This window comes from Nematocida parisii (genome assembly GCF_000250985.1).
Source record: "Nematocida parisii ERTm1 unplaced genomic scaffold supercont1.4, whole genome shotgun sequence".
Lineage (NCBI taxonomy): Eukaryota > Fungi > Microsporidia > Nematocida > Nematocida parisii.
In genome coordinates, this window is record NW_013524649.1 from 58,254 (window position 1) to 79,818 (window position 21,565).

General features: G+C 35.1%; 10 protein-coding genes across 10 annotated transcripts; 3 read left to right on the plus strand and 7 right to left on the minus strand.

Moving 5' to 3' along the window:
* Positions 1-677: 677 nt before the first annotated feature.
* On the plus strand, positions 678-2,793 carry NEPG_01602 (uncharacterized protein; the record flags this gene model as incomplete). Its single annotated transcript, XM_013203976.1, has 1 exon — positions 678-2,793. The coding sequence occupies one exon, from the start codon at positions 678-680 to the stop codon at positions 2,397-2,399; it is 1,722 nt and encodes a 573-aa protein (XP_013059430.1). The 3' UTR covers positions 2,400-2,793.
* Positions 2,794-3,016: 223 nt separating this feature from the next.
* On the minus strand, positions 3,017-4,332 carry NEPG_01603 (uncharacterized protein; the record flags this gene model as incomplete). Its single annotated transcript, XM_013203977.1, has 1 exon — positions 3,017-4,332. One exon carries the CDS (start codon positions 4,330-4,332, stop codon positions 3,046-3,048), a length of 1,287 nt encoding a protein of 428 aa, XP_013059431.1. The 3' UTR covers positions 3,017-3,045.
* A 20-nt stretch (positions 4,333-4,352) lies between these two features.
* On the plus strand, positions 4,353-5,813 carry NEPG_01604 (uncharacterized protein; the record flags this gene model as incomplete). The annotated part of the gene is made up of 1 exon (XM_013203978.1): positions 4,353-5,813. One exon carries the CDS (start codon positions 4,353-4,355, stop codon positions 5,799-5,801), a length of 1,449 nt encoding a protein of 482 aa, XP_013059432.1. The 3' UTR covers positions 5,802-5,813.
* Positions 5,814-6,351: 538 nt separating this feature from the next.
* NEPG_01605 (uncharacterized protein) lies at positions 6,352-7,329 on the plus strand (the record flags this gene model as incomplete). Its single annotated transcript, XM_013203979.1, has 1 exon — positions 6,352-7,329. One exon carries the CDS (start codon positions 6,352-6,354, stop codon positions 7,327-7,329), a length of 978 nt encoding a protein of 325 aa, XP_013059433.1.
* Positions 7,330-8,277: 948 nt separating this feature from the next.
* NEPG_01606 (minichromosome maintenance deficient protein 5) lies at positions 8,278-10,334 on the minus strand (the record flags this gene model as incomplete). Its single annotated transcript, XM_013203980.1, has 1 exon — positions 8,278-10,334. One exon carries the CDS (start codon positions 10,332-10,334, stop codon positions 8,325-8,327), a length of 2,010 nt encoding a protein of 669 aa, XP_013059434.1. The 3' UTR covers positions 8,278-8,324.
* A 270-nt stretch (positions 10,335-10,604) lies between these two features.
* NEPG_01607 (uncharacterized protein) lies at positions 10,605-13,842 on the minus strand (the record flags this gene model as incomplete). The annotated part of the gene is made up of 1 exon (XM_013203981.1): positions 10,605-13,842. The coding sequence occupies one exon, from the start codon at positions 13,840-13,842 to the stop codon at positions 10,843-10,845; it is 3,000 nt and encodes a 999-aa protein (XP_013059435.1). The 3' UTR covers positions 10,605-10,842.
* Positions 13,843-14,021: 179 nt separating this feature from the next.
* On the minus strand, positions 14,022-14,642 carry NEPG_01608 (uncharacterized protein; the record flags this gene model as incomplete). The annotated part of the gene is made up of 1 exon (XM_013203982.1): positions 14,022-14,642. One exon carries the CDS (start codon positions 14,640-14,642, stop codon positions 14,034-14,036), a length of 609 nt encoding a protein of 202 aa, XP_013059436.1. The 3' UTR covers positions 14,022-14,033.
* Positions 14,643-14,842: 200 nt separating this feature from the next.
* NEPG_01609 (uncharacterized protein) lies at positions 14,843-16,237 on the minus strand (the record flags this gene model as incomplete). Its single annotated transcript, XM_013203983.1, has 1 exon — positions 14,843-16,237. One exon carries the CDS (start codon positions 16,235-16,237, stop codon positions 14,864-14,866), a length of 1,374 nt encoding a protein of 457 aa, XP_013059437.1. The 3' UTR covers positions 14,843-14,863.
* A 655-nt stretch (positions 16,238-16,892) lies between these two features.
* On the minus strand, positions 16,893-17,848 carry NEPG_01610 (uncharacterized protein; the record flags this gene model as incomplete). Its single annotated transcript, XM_013203984.1, has 1 exon — positions 16,893-17,848. One exon carries the CDS (start codon positions 17,846-17,848, stop codon positions 16,931-16,933), a length of 918 nt encoding a protein of 305 aa, XP_013059438.1. The 3' UTR covers positions 16,893-16,930.
* Positions 17,849-18,704: 856 nt separating this feature from the next.
* Positions 18,705-21,536, minus strand: NEPG_01611 (uncharacterized protein; the record flags this gene model as incomplete). The annotated part of the gene is made up of 1 exon (XM_013203985.1): positions 18,705-21,536. The coding sequence occupies one exon, from the start codon at positions 21,534-21,536 to the stop codon at positions 18,705-18,707; it is 2,832 nt and encodes a 943-aa protein (XP_013059439.1).
* Positions 21,537-21,565: the final 29 nt, after the last annotated feature.

Here is a 21,565-nt window from a genome sequence, read left to right on the forward strand (position 1 = left end):
CTCACATAATGGCATGTATACTAGAATATAATTAATAAAGTATGAGTAATAATAAAGTATAAAATAAAGGAAAGAAACAAAAAAACAAGAGAAAATATAATGGAGAGAAAATCAATCGATTTCTGCGCCCAACAACCATAAAAAAATCACAATGTGCAAGTGATTTAAATATAAATATGGATAATTAAAGATAGTTTATATAGTTAATGGTATATAAAGCAGCATACTGATGTTATAAAATATGAAATTGTTACTGAAAGAAAATAGCACAAATTAAACTGTATATAAGTATTTTAATATGCTTAAAAGCAAACCTCATGCATATATATGCCTTGAAATACAGCTCAAATTAAGATAGCTAGTTATATTGGTGGCTACACGACAAACAACAACAGAGAAGCGAACCATAGTTGATTTGAAAGGCATGCTTCTGCATATGCATGCTATTTATGAAATAATCCCCTTTAAATTGTATATACCACCACAGCTTCTTTCGGGATATTTTTATTCATATTTTTGTCTAGAATACTCTTTCATATAAAGTTCTGTGGATTTTGGCAATTTAGGTATATATTAGATAATTCTGCATATAATTGATTATTTACAACAGAGAATTGTCTATATTTGTTAAATTTTAGCAGTTTGTAAAGATTGAAGATTTAGGAGAAAACTAAAGTATGAAATATTCTTTGAGTGTCCCCTGGATTTTAATGAAGTTTAGTAAAACTTTGAAAGAAAAGCAAGTGCAAGAATGGAGAGCTAAGTATTTGAATTATGAAGACCTAAAAGAAAAGATTGATATGACAGAGGATGCGTTCATTAGTGAGATTAATAAAGAAGTAGAGAAAGTAGAGGCCTTCTATAAAATATTGGAAAGAGGAATATTACGGGGCTTAGCTGATTTGCTAGAATTATTTCCAGAGGAGGACTTTCCATATGCATATGAAATGGTATATGAGAACTGGAAATTGGCCATGGCCAAGTCAGTGAGTGTTCGGCATAAAAGAAGCCGGCAGGAAAGGCTACCCAAAAAATCAATTCACAAAGTTCGGGAGAACAAGGTTTTAGAATTTTATGTTGCTCTGAATAAAATTGTGCAGTATAAGCGTATGAATATAACAGGGTTCAGAAAAATATTAAAGAAGTATGACAAGAAAAATGGAACAAGCATACAGGGCCGAATGATGGAGGAAATACGCACGAGATCCACATTTGTACAGCAGACTGTAGAGGAAATCATTGAATTTACAAGGTACCTGCATAAGGAAATAACGCCAAATAGGCATAGGGATAAGGCAAAAAGACTTGTAGCAGATTTAACAGAAGAAGACGCGCAGGGAGATGGAAAGAGCTTTGCTGCAGGCGCGATGATGAGTGCTGGCCTATTTATGATGGGGCTCTCTCTGCAGAATAATACAAATATCATGTACTATGGAGCTCTTTATACATTTGACATACTTTTCCTTTCTTTAGGAGTGCTGTTTTATGTGTGCCGTAAAAACCTGGTCAACTACAGTCTAATTCTTGAGCTAAACCTTAAGCCAAAGTTTAAAATATCCAGCTACTTTCTTATGTGCACCATTGTATTTTTAATGCATTCGGTTGCAGGGTACTTAGATATACCAAGCTGGCTGATATATATTTTAACAGTGTGCATCATTTGCATGCCAATAGATCACTTTTATAAGGAAATTCGTATGTACCTATTACAGACGGTTTCGGAGGTGCTGGCATGCAGTGTTCTAGGAAAAGTTCACTTCAAGCACTTTTTTATTGCAGACTATTTTATAAGCATTCGCTCTGCGCTGCTTCTGTCAATCACCATGGGCCTGCATGAGGCCCCAGGGCCCAAGATTACATGCTGTATTTTGTATATTCCTATAATGATTCGTGTATTCCAGTGCATTAGAAGACACATTGAGAAGACGAACCGGCAGCCATTTCCTCACTTGTATAATACATTAAAATATATGATCTCATTTACCAGTGATACTTTACTGATCTTATCTGATACTATAAATATCTGGGTGTGCGTGGGTGCATTACTAATTTCCAACGGCTTTGGAATGTTCTGGGATGTGTATGTTGACTGGATGCTGTGGAGTAGGCCAAAGGTATACCACAGAGAAGTGTATATTTTTGCCTGCCTGTTTAATCTAATTGTGCGAATTTTGGCAGTTTCAAGCCCTCTGGTAAGCCTGGCAATGCAAGATTACCAGTTTGAAGCCAAACTCAAGATTAAATTAGTAATGTGCTTCCTAGAGATGAGCAGAAGAATCATATGGGGAATAGTGCGTATAGAAGTGGAGCACTTAAATAACTGCAATAGACTAAAAGCGATTAGTGGGCCACTGAATGATCTTTTCTATCTTGAGGACGATGGCCACATTGAAATATAACCCAAATTATCCACAACCGGCAGTATACCTTTAAATACCCACTAAACCCGAATAGCGCAGGTAGTGCATTATTATTATGATAAAACAAAGGTATATTCTGCTTCCCGTATATATTCTGGGCAGGCCTATCCAGTATAAAGAACTGTGAAAGTATTAAATCTAGTAATTTCGGGCTATTTAAGAATAACCCGAATAGATGAACACTCTACATATTCTAAAATACACAGCCTCTTAACAGAGTTAAATATAAGAAAATTAATAATTCTACTATCAGAGATAAGCTCAGTAGATAAATACTGATGTAGTGACTATGTCTAGCATGTATAATAAATGCCACTAATAATTTTAATTGGCATTTATTATACTATTCTAGCTATTAATAAATAAAGAATACCATATATATAAATATTACAATTTTTGTAAAATAGCCCGAATAACCCGAATTTATTTATACTTTAAAGAGCGTATAGATAACCCAAAATAATTTCAGCTAACTTTTGCAATTTTAAAACTAAAAAGAAAAGAGAGATAGCAGCGCCAAAGCAATGCATCCGTATGAAATTAGAGTATAACTGGCATCAAAGCGAAATAATAGCATAAATCTAATATTGTCTATATTTATTTACTAGATATGGCATGGCAGCACTTACTTCTTGTACTCTGTGGGTATTCCAGAGTATCCCATTACTAAGTCATCGGTTGTTTCTTTTACTGTCTCTTCTATTGTTATTCCAGTGATTTTCTTTAGATATACACCGGTCTGGAAGTATTTTTCTGCTTGTTCCTTTGTGCATATTTCATTCTTAGACAGCTTGAGGGCATTTAATGTGCTGGTTATTTGCATTATAGAAGTTTCATTGGTTTCAACTGTTTTGGTGCGTGCAGTGATTTTCTTTATTTCCTCTGATATTCTTTCTTTTGCCACTTCTAAATTTGTTATGTACTCACCATTCCACTCCTCAGAAAATGCTAATACTAAGTCATACGGCCGCATTGCAATTATGTTTTCCTCAAACTTAAAACTGGAAAATGGACACTGAATCACCACAAATACATCAATCCCCACAAAGTTTCCCAGCTTATTTGGCTTTAGCCCATTAATGTAAAATTGGTAGAACTTCTTTCCATTTATATCTAAATACTTTGATATAAGATTGATCAGATCCATATGATCCCCTGATGTAAATACAATTCCTATCCTCTTTGCTTGTTTTAGAACCTCAATATATGCCATTTTAGAAATTATTGCTCTTGTCTTTCTTGCGTCAAGTGTCTGTATGTCTGCGCACACTTTGTCTAGTAGCTTGTGCCTATTTTCTAATATGTCCTTTGTAAGCAATATGTAGTTGTAATTGTCTATAAAGTAGTCAATAAATCCTTGATCTTCTGAAAGAACAAGAGCCAATTGGGGCTTATTACTTTTAGAATATGACCACATAGTTATTTGTGTCTGCAGCACTTTTTCCAAGTATTCAAGTATCTCCTTATAGTGTGCACTATATTTTATATCAAGTGCCAAGCACACTGCATGCATTGAAAGATCTACAGAATTATCTTTTGGCACATCGCCGTCCAAAATATCAAGATTAAGAGTGCATTCTGGAACATACTGTAATATAGAATATTTCTCTATTAGCTTTTTACTCCGCGATACATTTAATAAGGGGCAGGAAAAGGATCTTTTAATAATGCAGTTGACTTGTGCGTGCTGGGCGGCTATCCAATCAATACAGCATCTGTCTGAATCTGCTAGAATATGTGATTCTATGCCACCCTGCTTTGCAATGTCGCACACTTCTTTGCCAGATTCGTAGTTATTCTTTGCCACTTGAACCCCTATTTTCTCATAATCTGCTTGGTCTAGAAAATCAGACAGCTCTTGTTTACTAACAGTTTTAATACTACTGTCAAGAAAATACTTCATTATTAGCATAGTTAAATTTTTTACATAATATGAAAGTCAAAAGACTCTCAATTGCTCATAATGGGACCACCCAGGATGGGTATCTCATGGAAAGCCATGAAACTTCTCTTCTTTTTGATCCTCCATCAAAAGTTCTGGACAGTGATGTTGAGCTATGCGGCATTTCCGACCGAGGCTATATTGAAATAGAAGTGATCAAAGAATATCCTCCCGACATTACCGGTATATTTATTACGAATAGTAACTCTCTCTCTGTTTTTTTCGTAGAAAGCGATGTAACTATTTACTTAACAGACTATATTTATCTTCAAATGAAAGAAAGATTAAAGTATTATGTATCCTTGGGGCCAATCACAAGAAAAAAACATCAACCACAGCCCCACACCAAAATAGTGTCAATATCAGAGTATAAAGAAATTTCACGGCGGGTGAAGATAATACGGCACAACCAGGTAATTAACTTTACATACTTATCTATTACAGCCCAGGCAGCAGGGCTATCCCTTGGCTGGATTATGTATGCAGTTGCACAGGACAAAGAAAAAATATGCGCGTATGCATATGGTATACCAGGAGGAAGTTCACTTGCCCATGAAATGAAACCATCAAAAACCCCTGTATCATTGATTGTAAACCAGTTCTTAGATAACAAACCAAAAAACATTCAAGATTTATCAAAAGAGATTCTAGCCTTGTCACTTAAAAAAGAGTCGTTTGTCGTTACAATGGACATTCTGAACCATTCTGTGGAAATGTCTCTGCATATTCTAAGCCTGGTTAAAGCTAGGAATGTATACGTAGCACACCCCGGATTTAAGAAAATAATGCAGCTGTATGAAATGAAGAAAGACGCATTTGCTGATAGGTTTATGGAAGAATCATCAATTACGTCAACACTTTTTAGCACACCTCGACTTAATGCGGCAAGCGCCCACAAAATATCTCGGGCACTAAAAGAAGAAAGCATAATAATTTTGTGCGAGCCATCTCTATATCAGCTTTTCTTTAAAAACCTGCCAGTAATCCATCTTTCGGATTACTGCATAAAGTTTATTGGTAATATGGAAGATGCGCTGAAACTGCCCTGGGTAGAAAAGCTTTATGTGAATCCCATTGCACGAAATCATAATCTGGAAAAAAAATACGATCTGCCTGTTGAGGATACTTCTAAAGATGGTATATGTGTTTCTGAGGATAAGCTGTATAGTATAAAAATCCACAACACACACAATATTCATGTAGTGAGCAGGAGCAAAGACTCACTGACTCTTCACTTCTCAGGGGACTTCAACGAAAACATATCCGGCCTTTCTTTGGACTGCAAGGAATCAAAGTTACAGAAAATTCTATCCCATACTATAGCTAATAGATCGGTAGTTAATGACACTTTGGTTTGTGATATTGATGACAAAGTTTTTAAAATAAAGGAAGAGGGCGGGGTTGTGCAAGTAAGGAAAGAGAAGCCAACAAGCAAATAAATTCAGAATTACATGAGTAAATTCATATTTTAAAATTCCCTGCAATAACCAAAAAACATAATAGGTTTTTATTAGAAAACAAAGGCCGATTTCTAATAATTTGTAAATATCTTCAGACTTAAAGATACAACCCGAATCTAAATAGGAACTGTTTATACCATTATAACTTACACTTAACATAGATGAGCTTATTTATATTTTATTATATAGTGTGTATGCAATTCATTACACGATACCTTAATAATACTTATAGTACATAATAGACCTTTATTCTACTCAGGCCGACTGACACAATATATTCTTATATCAAAAATGTATATTTTATATATAAGTAAATCTATAACATACGTATATATAAATACTATAGAATAGAGCCATTTATGGCTGTTTTGGGTTATAATAAATCGTGGCAGGTATAAAGTAGAATAACAGAATACTCTGAAATTTAAGTTTTCTGAAATTATAAATAAAAAAGCAACTAGCTATTCTATACAGGATTGGTGACTTAATGGATAAACTATAATAAATGAACAAATGCAAAATATTTTAAATGGCAAAGAAAAGAGTTGCACTAATTATAGGATATAACGGAATAGGCTACAAAGGCAGTCAAATAAACAAAGAGGAGAAAACAATAGAAAAGACTGTGTGTGATGAAATACACGCCTTACATTATATATCAGAGCGAAATGCAGAAGATTATTCTAAAGTAGCTCTGCAGAGATCCTCTAGGACAGATAAGGGTGTGCACGCAGCAATGCTAGTGCTTTCTTTAAGAATAGAAATTTCAGAAGGAAGAAGCTGTAAAGACTTAGAGAATAAATTAAAAGAATCTCTTCCAGCACACGGAATTGTTCTACACAGGCTTGTAGAGACCACAAAGAACTTTGATGCAAAACATCGCTGCGAGTCAAGGGTATATGAGTACTTTGTGCCGCAGAGTGCGTATGTAACAGAAAGCGATACTTCTGAAGACATTAGCAGAAAAACCAAAATATTCACAGAGACCTTACAAAAGATGGAAGGAACACACAATTTCCATAATTTTACTATCCTAACGCAAGAAAAGGGCCCTGTCCGGTTTATTAAAAAAATAACAGTAGAAGAATATACTGCAGAGGGGCTAAAGTGGAATAAAGTTGTGCTTCATGGGCAGAGTTTTATGATTCACCAGATCCGAAAAATGATAGGTTTTTCAGTTTTAGCAGCACAGAGGCTGGCAGGCCCATTAGATGTTCCGAAGGCTCTTGAGTTAGTATTTTCTACAGAAAAAAGAAATATTCCAAAAGTACCTGGTGAGCTTCTTCTACTCTCACACAGCTATTTTAGCAACTATAATGAAAAATTCGGTGATACTAGAGGAGTTATTGATAATGCGGGGTGTGATGAGTACAAACAAAATATATTATATCCAGAAGTATGCACAAAAAACAACGCTGAGTTATTTAATAACTGGCAGGAGGTAATTGACAAGCATACAGATGAGTTTTTGTATCTAACCAAAGACAAACAGCCAAAACAGCCATAGAATAGAGCTTAATAATATATAGATTTTACTTCTTTATTGTAAGAAATACTAAATAAACTTAGCTATCTATTTTTATAAGAAGTATTCAGCCATTTCTTATACTACTATTAGTATTATGGATTTTTCAGGCTGGTTATTACCAACCATTTTCCTATAAGAAATAAAGAAAATATATGGTGATGTATTGTTCTTAATCTATCAGATTTACTATTCTTTTATACAGGAATATAATTTAGTTCACATTTGTCTTTGTTATAGCGAATGTTTGAACCTTTAAAACTCCACAGTATATTGGACCGCGCTTGCTGCATTTCATAGGTAATTAACTCATATCGACCATTATGTATCTCAAAGAATTCTTTTATATCAGAACATATGGATTCAGGTAGATATTCTGTGGTATATTTGCTTTACACTGGATCATACATTAGACAGCAGAATAGTGCTAGCAGAGTAGATTGTCTTCTATATAACTTTTTTATCTATTCTGTATAATTCTCTTAACTGTATTTGAGTTTTCTATTTTAATTAATATAGTGCATACATAAACCAATCAAAATATATTTTTATTATTACACGTGAACTGTGCATGGTTTATTAAAATTAAATATTATTTATTCTTTACATATTATGTACATGTTTTATTTTGTGTAAGGCATAAATAATATTTAATTTTAATAAACCATATGCATATATTACTAACTCTACTATTAACTAATTCTAAGGAATCTTTTTAGTTCAAACGGTTTATTAATATAAGTAAGGTATGAGAAGAACTTATAAAAATATATAGCCCGAAATTTAATTATGGTACAGATTGACGTATATATAATAATCAATATAAAATATCAAAAGAGAGTGTAGTACTTTATAATCTGCATAAATGGATTAGGGATAGTATAATCCTAAAATTCAGATGAAGAAACATGTCAATTGTATATAAAGTATACGCATTTATTATGATAAATTTATGACTAGATATAGAAGAGAGGACCCTAAGGCATTCTTAATATTGTTTTTCCTCCATTAGCTACGCAGAGCTTTTCCTTTCGAATCATGCCATCAAGGCATTGCATAACAACCCCTTCACTGTGATATTTGCACAGTTCTTTGATTAGTATTTTGTATGGCTTGGACAGCCCAATAGGCAGGCAGGATTTTATAGCAGTTTCAACTTGTGAGAACTCTTTAATCCACTCCTGCCTAGGCATACCCTCAACATAATGCCCCATAGCAACTGCCTTCATGGTGCTTTCCGTAAACAGCCGGATTGCTTCCTCTACATGCTCAGTGGTCACAACAGTTTCTAGCTCCATTCTTGCCAGCGCTTCACTTATTCGAGCAATTGCTTCCAGCTGTCTTACTGTGATTGGAACACTTCCATTTCCTGTATCTCGAGAGGCCCTTGCGGTTTTTCGCGTCTGAATGTAGAATGCCTGCAGCCTCTGAGCTGCTTCCTCCTCTATCACAGGGTTGATGGTCTTTGCATACTCAGCATAGTCTTTAAGCTCTTCTATAGAAATGTGCTCTGGAATGCTGTTTTGTACTTTTTCCTCTTTGTTGCTGTTGATAAATCGGCTTATTACATGCTCTGCAATCTTCTTATCTGCGCTCATTGAGTCTTTAATAACAAATATCAGATCAAATCTTGAAAGAATTGTTACTCCAAAGTCAATGTTCTCTCCAGGAGCCTTATTCTCATCATACCTTCCAAATATTGGATTGGCAGCCGCCACTACAGCACACCGAGAGTTTAGAGAAGTGACTATTCCTGCCTTTGAAATAGAAATAGTCTGCTGCTCCATGGCCTCGTGGATAGCAACACGGTCTTTCTCCTGCATTTTATCAAATTCATCAATGCAGCACAGGCCACCATCTGCCAGAACCAAAGCACCCCCTTCAAGATAAAAGTTTCCAAACTTGTCCTTGCATACTGTTGCTGTTAGACCAGCCGCACTGGCGCCTTTACCGCTTGTGTAGACCCCACGGGAGGACACACCAGAAAGGAACTTCAGCAGCTGACTTTTTGCAATACCAGGATCACCAAGCAGAAGAACATTAATATCTCCCCTGACCCGGATTCCATCTTCAAAGTTCTTTTGTATTCCTCCAAAAAGAGCACATGCTAAAGCAAGCTTGACATCCTTGTGCCCAAACACTTCTGGAGATATGCTGTTTACAATCGTAGATCTTGAAAGGCTGGTGAACTTCTTTGTGACCTTTCGTACAGCCTTCTGTGCTGTAAGTATTCCAATCTTCTGCTCGCTCACTGATATTCCCATTGCCTTTATAAAAGGAATATTGGTCTTTGTGTTTCCAATAGAGTACACTCCGGTTATGGTCACAGATGTTCCAGGAATTACCCGGTCTACAAGACCATCTGCAGCAGTCACCATTAAATGCCTGGATATCTCTCCCGTTGGCAGATCTTCAAAGGCTTCCTGAATCTTTATGTACTGCACATCCTGTAGAATGCTTTTTTCGGGCGACGCAACAAAACTATCTGAGCTGCTGCATGATTCACACTTCCTAGGAAGGGTCTCCTTGATCACTTTTGCGTTTAAGCATGTCTTACAGAACGCATACAGCGCAAGAGGCTTTGAGCACACGCTTGAAACAGATAAAACTATCCCTCTAATTGTTGATATCTTGTTAATATGCGCAGAGTCTAACTTTCTTATGGGAGTAACTGTTGACTGTGATACAATTTCAATATACCGCTCTTTCTTACCAGGATCATTAATAGCGTCTCTGAATAGTTCAAGGTAGTGAAGAGGCCTGCTCATTACACCCTCAAACAACCGAGAATCAAACATGCTCATATGCTCCACAGTAACTCTTAGAAGCCTTTCATCCTTTGCTAGTTCTTCCCTGTATATGTAGTCATCCCCTATCCTAAAGGTGTCAATAAACAAATTAAACAGACCCTTTGCCTGGTCATCTGTTAGATTGTTGTCGTCATTCACCAATCCTATTTCATATGGTCGGTCTCTGTTGTGGTTCATTTCTCTTTTCTTTTTGCAATGAATTCAATTATTAATATTTTTCTACTGTAGTCAGAATACCCGAAAGTTTAAATAGAGTGATTAAAGTACACTGCATGCCGCTTGCAACATATAAATAGCAAGTGGCCACGCTAAAGCCTAATATATCTATGAAGTATATGCGCACATTTAAAAATTTCGGGATATACCCATAGATTAGAACAACAAGTCAAAAATGAATAACTTATATAGAATGTAATTTACTTATTCATAAGGACAATAAGCACTGTATGCGCCTTCTCCTATAAAAACACGCACAAATTAATGGTAGTTGTTTATCAGAAGAAATTTTTAAAGTAATTTAAAGTATATGCAACTCCTTACTAAATAGAATAAAATACCACGTATTGTCCAAAAAAACTTCTACGCTATGGGTTATAAAGCACTATAGAAGGCAATGCTGGCATAAAACATGCCTAGATACAGTTTAAGAGTAGAATAGTTCGCATGTATAAATATTTCAAATGAATTATAGTTTTAGAGAAAATACTTGAGAGTGCCCTTGCGGGGGCCTTGCTACTCCAATGAGAGTATCTGCTGTTTCAAATAGCTCAATTCGATGAGTAACTGCCACAAACTGTGCATTTATTTCCTGCAGCGACTCTCTAAGGCACGTTATTTTATCTTTGTCTAGTGCAGCATCCAGCTCGTCGAATACATAAAAAAGAGATGGATATATTGAATTAATAGAAAGCAGCAATGCCAGCGCAACCATTGTTTTCTCTCCGCCTGATAAGTATTTAGCTTCTCTAAATGTTTTTCCAGTAGGCATGACAAATATCTGCACACCTGCTAAGTATGGCTCTAAAGAATTCTCTAGCCCCAAATGTGCCCGCACATGGCCAGATGGGTTTTCTGTGAGCCGTGCATAGTGCTGGTTTATTAGAGTGTTTATTTTGTCAAATACGTTAAGGAAAAGCGCAGCCCTTTCCTTCCGCACTTTTTGGAACTGCCTCGTTACCTCTGCCAGCACATTCTTTTTTTCTTCTGTCTCTTTTTCCAGCTGTGCATATATCTGATGGGTTTCTGCCACAACTCCTTTTTTTGACAAAAAGGACGACACGCTTGTAATTTCTCTTTCAAGCTTCTCCAAGTCTTCTTCTTCCATGCTGCTTGGCGCCTCCTGAATAGCCTCTTCGGTTATGCCTTCTTCTGCCATATACTGTTCTATCTCTTCAATCTCATCATCAAGCACAACTATTTGCTCTTTGATCATTTTCAACTCAATCTCTGAGGATGGCTCTATTCTTTTAGATACCTCTAATAACTTGGCCTCCAGCTCTAATATTTCTTTATTAAGAGCTTCTGTGCTTTCATCCATTTCTTCTGCCACACGAACAGGCACCTTCTCCAATTTATTCAGTGCCTGCCTCAAGTCATTTAGTCGATTTCTCCAGGACTCCTCCTTCTTTTTTATTTGAGCTGTTTTCTTATTTGCTGAGGAAGAATCAATTACACCCTCCTCCTTGGCATGCTGTATTATTTTGTAGGGTATTTGTGATTTGGCTACTATTTCATCTATTTGGCCTTTTATCTCTGCTTCTGTCTCTTTTAAGTATCTTTCTGCTTCCTCACACCGCTTTTCAAGCTCTATGACCTGCTCGCTTTTTACATAAATTCTCTTTTCTGCCTGTGCGGACTTCTGTGCTCCGCTCTCTGCCTTAATGTCCGTCAGAAGTGCATCTCTTTTCTCTTCAAGCTCCTTTATTGCGCTTTCATCCCCACGCGATGCAATCTTTCTAACTGATCCATCCTGCGAAATAATTATTCCGTCCAGAGTAATTACCTTCTCAGCAGCATAAGTTGGTGACCCCTCTCCTAAATATATTAATGCCCTTCCGCATATATAATCAATTAGCACATTTTCCTCATATTTTATGTCTTTTGTTATTTTAATTACATCTTGGCACCGAATGTATCCAGCGGGAAGTGAATCCAGCCTAGTCTGTTGGTTTGAAATGTTTTCTTTATCAGGCCGGCCTGCGCCCCCATATGAATTAAGCCTATTTAATGGCAAAATAGTCACTCTCCCAGCCCCAGACTGCGCCAGTCCATTAAGAATTGGCTGTGCATGCTTTTCCTGCTCTATGATAATTATGTTTCTTTTTGAGTGTATTAGAGCATTAATTGCAGTTTGATACCTTTCCTCAGTACACGCCACCAAATCACAGACCCTGCCCACCACCTGTGGAATACTCTCTTTGATTCGTCCAATAAGATATCCCAGTCTTGAGTTATACTCTACATCCTTACTACGAGACATTCTGCAGGATAGTTCTTTCAACGTCTCCAAAAGTGCCTGGTTCAGATGGGCTAAACGATTACTCATAACTTCTTGACGGTCCATGTCTTTCTGCTCCTTCTCCTTCTGAATTAATTCTTTCAGTTCTCTTTTAATCTCATTCACATGTATCTTCATTTGCAAGATGCTTTTTGAGTCTTCCACGCGCTGTATCTGAGAAAGTGTTTGGATGAGCGCTTCTCTTTGATACTTCTCATTCCATCCTGGGTGTGCAGATGCTATATCTTCCGTGTTTTTAAGGTGCCATAAACAATCTTCTATCTGGGCCGCTGCTTCTGCTATTTGCTCCTTTATTTTAACTATCCCCTGGGCCCGTACTTCATTGCTTTTAACTATTTCGGCCTCTTCCTCACCTTTTAAGTCTATTCTGTGCTGCATGCTGCTTTTTATAGCCCGACACTTAATAAGCTGTGTCTGTATATGTGCCATTTCCTTATGTAGTTCCCTTAATTCAGTACTGTTTCCCTTTTCTTCTATAGATAACAGCCGGCCAACAAGCCCCTGCCGGGTTTCGCGTATTTGTGCCTTCTTTTTCTTTATCTTCGAACTTGCTAGAACTCTTTTTCTTGCCATAAGCAATCTGTGCCGTGCGTGCATCTCAGATACTTCTTCGTACGCCTTTGTGGATACTTCAGCTGCCCTTTTTCTCTCCATTAACTCCTGATACTCTTTTGCAAACTGCTCCTTCTGCTCTTTCAAAAGCTTATATTCCTCTTTGTGCGCATAAGACCCAGATATCTTTTCTATGAATTTTGAAAGCTCCTTTGGCGATTTTATGAGTGCTTCATTCTGCGAGATAAGAAAGTTTCTGTGAACTGTCGATATGTTCTGGCTCTCTAAATAAGAAGAATATTCTATAAAAGACACCTTCACACCGTCTATGTAGAATGAAGATGAATCATTCGCCATTTCCCTCTTTAAATTTATAATAACACCATTTTTATCACGAAACGCCAGCTCAACTCTTGTGGGAGGCATGCAGTCCCTAGCAGGAATACTTCCTCTAATTTCCTGCGGGCTTGCACCAAATACAAACAATAGAGCATCTATTAAATTGCTCTTTCCAGCACCATTAGGCCCTACAATACATGTAAATGGCGAGAAAGGAATGCTTTCCACCTTTTCATACGTTTTAAATGAGAGTATCTTCATATTAAGAATTGCCATGTAAAAATAGAAAACAGAAAATATTTATAGAACCTCATTACATGGCTAAGACTGCCCAATACACTGCATTACACCAAATAACCTAACATACAACTATAAAAATGCTAAATTCGGGTTATACACACAAATAATCTATGTTAATTAGTTTATATACACCTCTAATAGTTTAATAGAATATATCTTGGCTTTATTTAAAGAGAAGCCTTTTTTGTCAAATTTAAATACAGTCTATCCCTGTCAGACTCAGAAACATATCCTGATAGCCTTTCCTTACAGGGAGCATCTATAACCGACTTTTTATATTTTTCTATTCCTGCGCTGTCTATTTTAGATTTGTCTAACTTTGCAAACCGGCCTAGTTCGGCTTCTATTGTGATTTTGTCTATGCTTAGCTCGTCTTTAATCTTTTTTAAGTGATCCCACATTGTGCTGCTAATCATTCGAGAGTAAAACAGAGAATGGATGATTTTAGACTCTTCTTCAATCTCCTCCTCTTTCTCTACAAGATAAATACTTGCTTTTGCTAGAACTTTATACTGCTCGAGCTGTTCGGCATCTGCTGGCATGTCTAAATATTCTTTTAAGTACTTGTTGTTGTACGATAGCATATCTATGTCTATCTCCTTTCTGCTTCTTCTAATGTATAAGGCCACGCCCAGAGGAATAAGAAGACCAATTGCAATAAAAGTAAACATTAGCAAAAATAATTTACACATTGTATTTAAAGTAATCATTATAACCAAAATTAGAGAGAAGAGTTTTTGTGTATTATATAGCCCGAATAAAAATAGATTGGGCATAGAAGTAGCTGAAAATATGTAAACATGGAAATAAAAGTACACACAATTTTTCGGGTTACTTAGAAAATATTGGCAGCTGCTTAGAAAATTCAAATATGTCTATTACAGACATTTTGGGTTATATTTCAGTTTAGTTTAAATACAGAGTTTATACCTCCGAGTGTTAAATTTGGGATGCTAAATGTTATATTCTTGCATACTGCTTAATCATGGCTCTTTATTTATTGTGGGGTTAGTAGTAGCTCTATTGCACGGGTTCTCAGAAGAGTCTCACAGTTAAATCCTGGGAGTATTTCTGTAATAATTGCGTGTGATTCTAAATAGCTCCCCAGTCGCAAGAAAACAAATGCTCTTGCTATTTCCATTTTAATACTTTGCGATTTAAGTAGGAGAAGATTATCTCCAATCTGAAGCAGGCTCTTCTTAAACACAGAGAAAAACTCTCTTTCTTTCATCTTCTGCTCAAAACACAAGCAAAGCACTCTAAGCACGGTTTCTGTTTTCGCTGAGCACCAGAGGGTCTTGTTGTAATATGAATACTCTAAAAGGTCCATTGCATTGGTAAAGTCTCTTTCTATAAATGCTCTGTGCCCTAGCTCCTCTGCACACTTAGGCAAGTACGCATTTGTGCTATTTTCTTTTTCTGTCAGCTGTTTGTATAGCGTCACAGCCTCTAAAATAGGCAGATCTCTTAGCTTCTCTACCACTTTGAATTTTTCATAGTTATGGCTGTCTATCGGCCTGTCAATAAACTCCTTGGTAAGGTATGGCCTAGATACATCATCAACTGTACTTCTTAGGAAATAATCAATCTCAAGAACGCTTTCCCTAGGAACATCTGTTACATCAGATAGCCCTTCTGCTACTTCCATTAGATCGTAATATACATTTTCCCAGTTGATTTTATCTGCATCTAATTCTTGCACATACTTTAACAGATTCCGCATGTACTTTCCTATTCTTGTTCTTAATAGGCTCTGCTCTTCTTCAGCACTCACAAAGTTCTTTTCTTTTTTGAGCCTGTCTATAATCTCTACGTAGTTTTCCTCTACGCTTTCTTCTATTATGCAACTCAATAAATATAGATTAATTCGGTGCATTTCAACATCAGACAGTGTGGATATGCTTTCCATCTCTTTAAGAGCCTCCTTTCTTTTTTGTAGATTCTCAATTAGATACGTTTTTCCTATCTCCTCAATATAGCTTTTCTTGTGCTTTTTTTCTTCCACCACATTAAGAATCACCTCTACTTCGTTATACTTCTCTAAAAACTTCGTCTTTTTTTGTTTGAAAATTGCTGGTGTGGACTTGTTCTTCTCTGCCTCTGCAATAAAGTCTACTAAAACCGACGGAAGACCTTTCTTTGTAAAGTGTGCTGAATACTTGGTCAGTTTCTTAAAAAACTGGTCTACATCCTTTGGCTTTTTAAAAGTGGTTTCTTTGCATAATTTGTCCACTTCTTCATCTTTCTTTTCTTTGTTAGAAATAGTTGGCTTGTCCTCTTCACTGTCGTCTGAGAAATTAAGTTGTGCAGCAATTGCGGAATTTACTTTCTTTTGCGGAGCATCCTCCAGTCCAGCAAAGAACTTTGACATTTTAATTTTAAAAGAGAAAGAAAATTAATACTTTCCACCAAGAACTGTCAATTCTCTACTATTAAAAACAAAAATATTTCCATTTCCCTTATAATCATAAAAATCATTGCACCTGTATTGTATCTTATAACAAATTTAATTCCGGGTTATATACACTCTTGCTCCATGCTTTTTGAAATCAGTGATGCTACTATAATACTGTACAAATTTTCAAACTGCCTTGGATTATTATTAATAAGCTGCCATTTCTGCTATAAATTATAAATGTTCAGATTATATTAGTATTACTATAATTAAATGTATCTACTCTATTTAGAAATAATTATGTAAATGGCTTGTTATTTACACTCTATAGTATCATGCCATGGTGTATACTTCAAATTTAACTCATTTTAAATAACCCGAAATAGAACTTGTTTTGTTTCTGGTCAATTTAGGATTGTTTTAATGTACTTTTATCTGGCTGTTTTGGGTTATATATGGCCTCTTATTAATTTTTTATTTCGGGTTATATCTCTTTATATGTGGTCTTTTTATTAATAAAATGCATAATAAGATATTTATAAATGTAGTAGTAAATCACACATATATTTTATTGTATTTGGCCCTGCCTGTGATGTATTCTATAATATAAAGTGTAATTTTAAAGCATTTTCATGCGGTTGGTTTTTATTTTATCTGATTTAATTTCAGTTATTTTTTCTTTCCTGATTTTTGTTTGATCTTTCGAATGTGCACTCCAAACCTAGCCATTGCCATGCCAATAACTCCTCTGGGAAAGGCACATGCAAAAAGATTCAGAAGAGCATGTGGGAAATATGGATACGTTATAGCACATGTACCAAATGCATGAACACAGCACTTTCCATACAGATCAGCAGATGGCACAAATAAATTTGGTTTCTTTGCTCCGGATAACTTGGAGCACACTAACCCAGTCATAAATACTTCTGCATGATATCCAGGAAGTTCTGTTGAAATTGACTCAGACCATACTTGCAGGAATGCCTTTGTTCCTGCATATATCTGCTGGAATGGGCTGGGGATAGATCCCAGCATAGAGCCTGTTGTTAGAATGTATTTTTTATCCTTGGGTGACTTATCCCATGAAATATACTCCTGTGTTAGCCTTACTGTATTTGTAATGTTTACTTTAATTATCCGGTCTATGCTTTTAAAGGTGTGCTCCATGAATGCAGTGGGTCCAGACTCGGCCACCCCAACATTATTTACAAGTATGTGCGGGCTGTACTCCTTAACCTCTGCAAGAGATGCTGCAAAGTCTATTTCGTTCTCAAAGTCTATCTGCACTGTTTTGGTTTTTACCTTTTTAGAAAGCTCCTCTTCCACTTTGTCTAATTTTTCCTGTGTCCGACTGATTAGAATTAGGTTTATTCCATTATTTGCCATTTCTCGGGCTATTCCCAGACCTATCCCATCTGTGCACCCAGTAATAATTGCCCACTTTCCAGATAGCTCTTTAAGAAGTGACCTGTTACGCAGCCTTCTAATAAAATACGCACATATTTCCATAAAGAGAGCAAAGAAAGTATTTCCTGCTGCAACAAATAGCACAGCACCTCCTATGCACTTAAGAGAGAGAGTCAACATAAAGAAAAAAAGAAAGACAATTAAATATTCAATATACCCCGAAATTGGCCTAATTACATATATTCTAAATATAATATACTACATATAAAGATATATACTAAATTCTACTAAATTAGTCTATTTATACTGTAAATCATCTTTTATTTACTGAGTTAGTCAAATAATAAATTGCACAAAAATAAGAGTATACCAAGTAAATTGAATAAAATATAAATTTATGTTTACCTTTCCAATTATACATAAATTTAGTTGATATTTAATACCATCACAGTAAGTCATTGCTGTATAATTACAATTTTTAAGTACCGATCTGTATATATCATATATATAGCACAGACAAAACCACATCCCATATTAAATAATATTTAAGTGTGGTTTGAACTAAGCCTGAACATATCTTAAACATTTTGTTATTTTATAGCATTTAGGATATTAAAGCATTTCAATCTTCTGTGCTTATATTATAATTAAGGCGTTTTTGTAGTATAGCCTGAAATTCTTGTGTACATTTTCATTTCCGGCTTTTTATTAAAAATCCTTTAGAGCTCTTGTTCTTGAATAAAATGTGTACACATTGAATTTGTATAAAAAAGAAAGTTCATGTTTATATTCTGCCACAGTAATAAATAAAAATAGAGCAATAAGTAATAGCACAAAATTACTACAAATCAATTCAAAACACAAAGAGACAACGTCTGGATATATACAAACACAGAAGAAGAAAATAAAGGAAAAACATTGCAAATAGTCTGAAATAATTACACAACCCGAAATTTCAGTTATAAATATTCTGTATACATTCTTTAAAAGCCTATTTTTATTTATTTAGAGTATAGTTCAACCAAATAAACACATGTTACATAGTGGTATTTGGCTGAACGATGTGTATAACCATTTGATACTTTATATATTTTTTAATAGCATGATTTTTACTAAAGAGTGTCATTTTTATCTTTGGGCTAATTTCATTTTTTAGACCTTTTAATCGAGAAGCAATTATTCCTATGTCAGGGGCATTAAAAATACGCTGTATACTGGTTTTTGTAACATTAATAAGATGTTTGGAATTTATGCTGTTATAAAAGTCTATGATAATGGATTTTGGGCAAGTTGGCGAGATGCATGAATAGCAAAGAAGGACAAGTGCTATATAGCTGCTATTATATCCCAAGATTTTGCTATCAACACTGCTTAAAAACGATTGCATATAACGACTATGTGATTCTATGTGTGCATTGATGATTAATTGCAATACATAATTTGCGGTATAGGAATTTTCCAAATTACTGTAGACGTGTTCTACACATAGGCTTAGCTGTAACATAGAAGATAGTGATGCACTGAGATGCTGAATAGACCCCATACGAAGTATATTGGAAATTAGTGACTTAATTAAAACATAAGTTATTTCATCTTCTGGCCATAAGAATTCTATAGGCCCTATGATAAAAGACCCATAGTACTGCGCATAATTTTTGTTGACTAAAAATCCATTTAAAATATGTTTCATTGACCTTTTGTCCCCTCTAGCAATAAAGTTGTATTTTATAATATTGGAAGTAAACCGCACTAATTCATGCGAGTTGGAAAGAGTCTCTGGAGAGGTGTTTAATAAAAAAGAAAACACAAACAGCCCTCTATATACAGATGACGAGAACTTCATATCTACAAGAAGCTCGTAAAGGTTAAAAGTTCCTTTTCGTATATTTGATTCAACATGTAATAAATATGTGTCGTCATAGTTATAGTCCATTTTGAAGTACTTATTTTCCAAGCTGCATATATATTCATAAACAAGATTGCCCGTATGGGTTTGTAAATTAATAGAGTAATTCTGGCCGGAGTTGATTATTTGGGTTATTTTACCCTTGTAGTATCTATCTGGTCTAGAGGAAACAGTAAACGTATCTAAAGTTATATTTAATTCCACAGCACAGACGGCCATATTGAAATTGAAAAGTAGGCTAATAGTTCCAATAAGCTCAAACTTATTGTATGGTGGGCGAAAAACAAGATGCTCCAGGTTAATTCGGGTTATGGATATATTGGACATATTTGTGAGTTTAAAAAGTAAATCTAGTATAACAGATTTTATATTCTCATGTTGTATCTCTGGATCTTCTGAACTTGTGTATGCTTTCTTCATATTTAGGTTCAAATCACCAGCTAGCCTATTTTTTTTAACTATATCTGGCTGCATAATCACTATTAAAACATGCAGAATATTCATTAGCCCGCTTGAAATATTTCTATTCTCATAATAACTAATATTAATGCTGGTTTGTGTGTAGAGAATTCTTTCCCACTCTTTGCGCATCTGTGGGTCTTTAACATTTAGGATAGGCCCGTGCTTTTTGAAAAAATTAATAAATTCACTATTGCAATAACAACTTTTTGGGTTGTCGCAGCTAATTAAATAGTCTCTATTCTCGGTGTTGTACAGCAAAAATAAAACTAAATTTAAAATAGCCATATTCATCTGATTTCTCTTGAGTACAGAAGAGTCTTTTACCTGCAGATTATTAAGCGTATAAACCCCTGAACATTTGGAGTACTCTGCTAGGTTGACAGAATTTATATGCGGAAAGAGATCAACTTTTCTTATGTAGTCAGTTATATTGCATATAGGGTTTATATAAGAAACTGAATTTTCAGTTTGATCGTTTTTAATAATAAAAAGACGTTTAAATACAGCATTAACAGCTTCATAGTCTTCCTGGGTCATTTCTGTATTTTTCATCTGGTTATTAATTAACTCGTACGTAGTTTCTATGAATTCTCTATATTCCTCTGCACTTGAAATAAACTCTGCAATATAAGACTGTATAAGGAATTTTGTGCCATTTAAAAACTTCCCTGTTCTGAATGTGCTATAGTCATCTAATTCTGCAAACTCATTTCTGCCCGAAAGAAGTGGATTATTTCTATTTTTTATGAAAAACTGAATAACCTCCTTTGCCCCATTATAATATACCTTCTCTTCCGAATGATTATCTTTTTCTAACCACAGAGAGGTGTGTATGTAATATGCTGCCTCCTCACGCCCTGTGTATTTTCTTAATAGTAGTCTTTCAGCAAACTGTTGCCTATGATTTTTCACAATAGATATTTCAATAGGAACATTAATACCCTCAGAAAGAAGAAGTAATGCACTAAGTATATAGAAGCGATATTGCTTGATAGATTTATGGAATAAAAACAATATAAAAAAATCCGAATAAGATGCACACCGCTGTGGTATAATAGGTGTGTTTTCATATGCGTATAAAAACATCCCCACAACCTGCTTGGCATGTTCTAGCATATAAGCATTCCTTTTGTACTCATTTGATTTCTTTGATATTGTTAGATCTCCCTCGTTACTTAAAAATACAGAATTTATATTAAAAGATTGCTTAACTGTAAATATTCCATCCTTTTTATATTCTAACTTATGGTTTTTGTATATCCATGGCGAAAAGTTATACAGATTTTGCATATACCCAATTTCACGATATAATTTACCTATTATTATATTCAGAGGTCCACTGGGATTTATCTTATAATTTAAATCTTGTATAGAACTTTCTATTTCTTCAACTTTTAATAAAGACATGTTAATCGTACTTTTAACCCAGCACAGAAACATAATTTGAGCAAGTGCCAGTACCAAGACTTGATTTACTCTCTTCTTTCCTATTTGTAACATAATTAATATCTTATCTTAAAATTATTTTA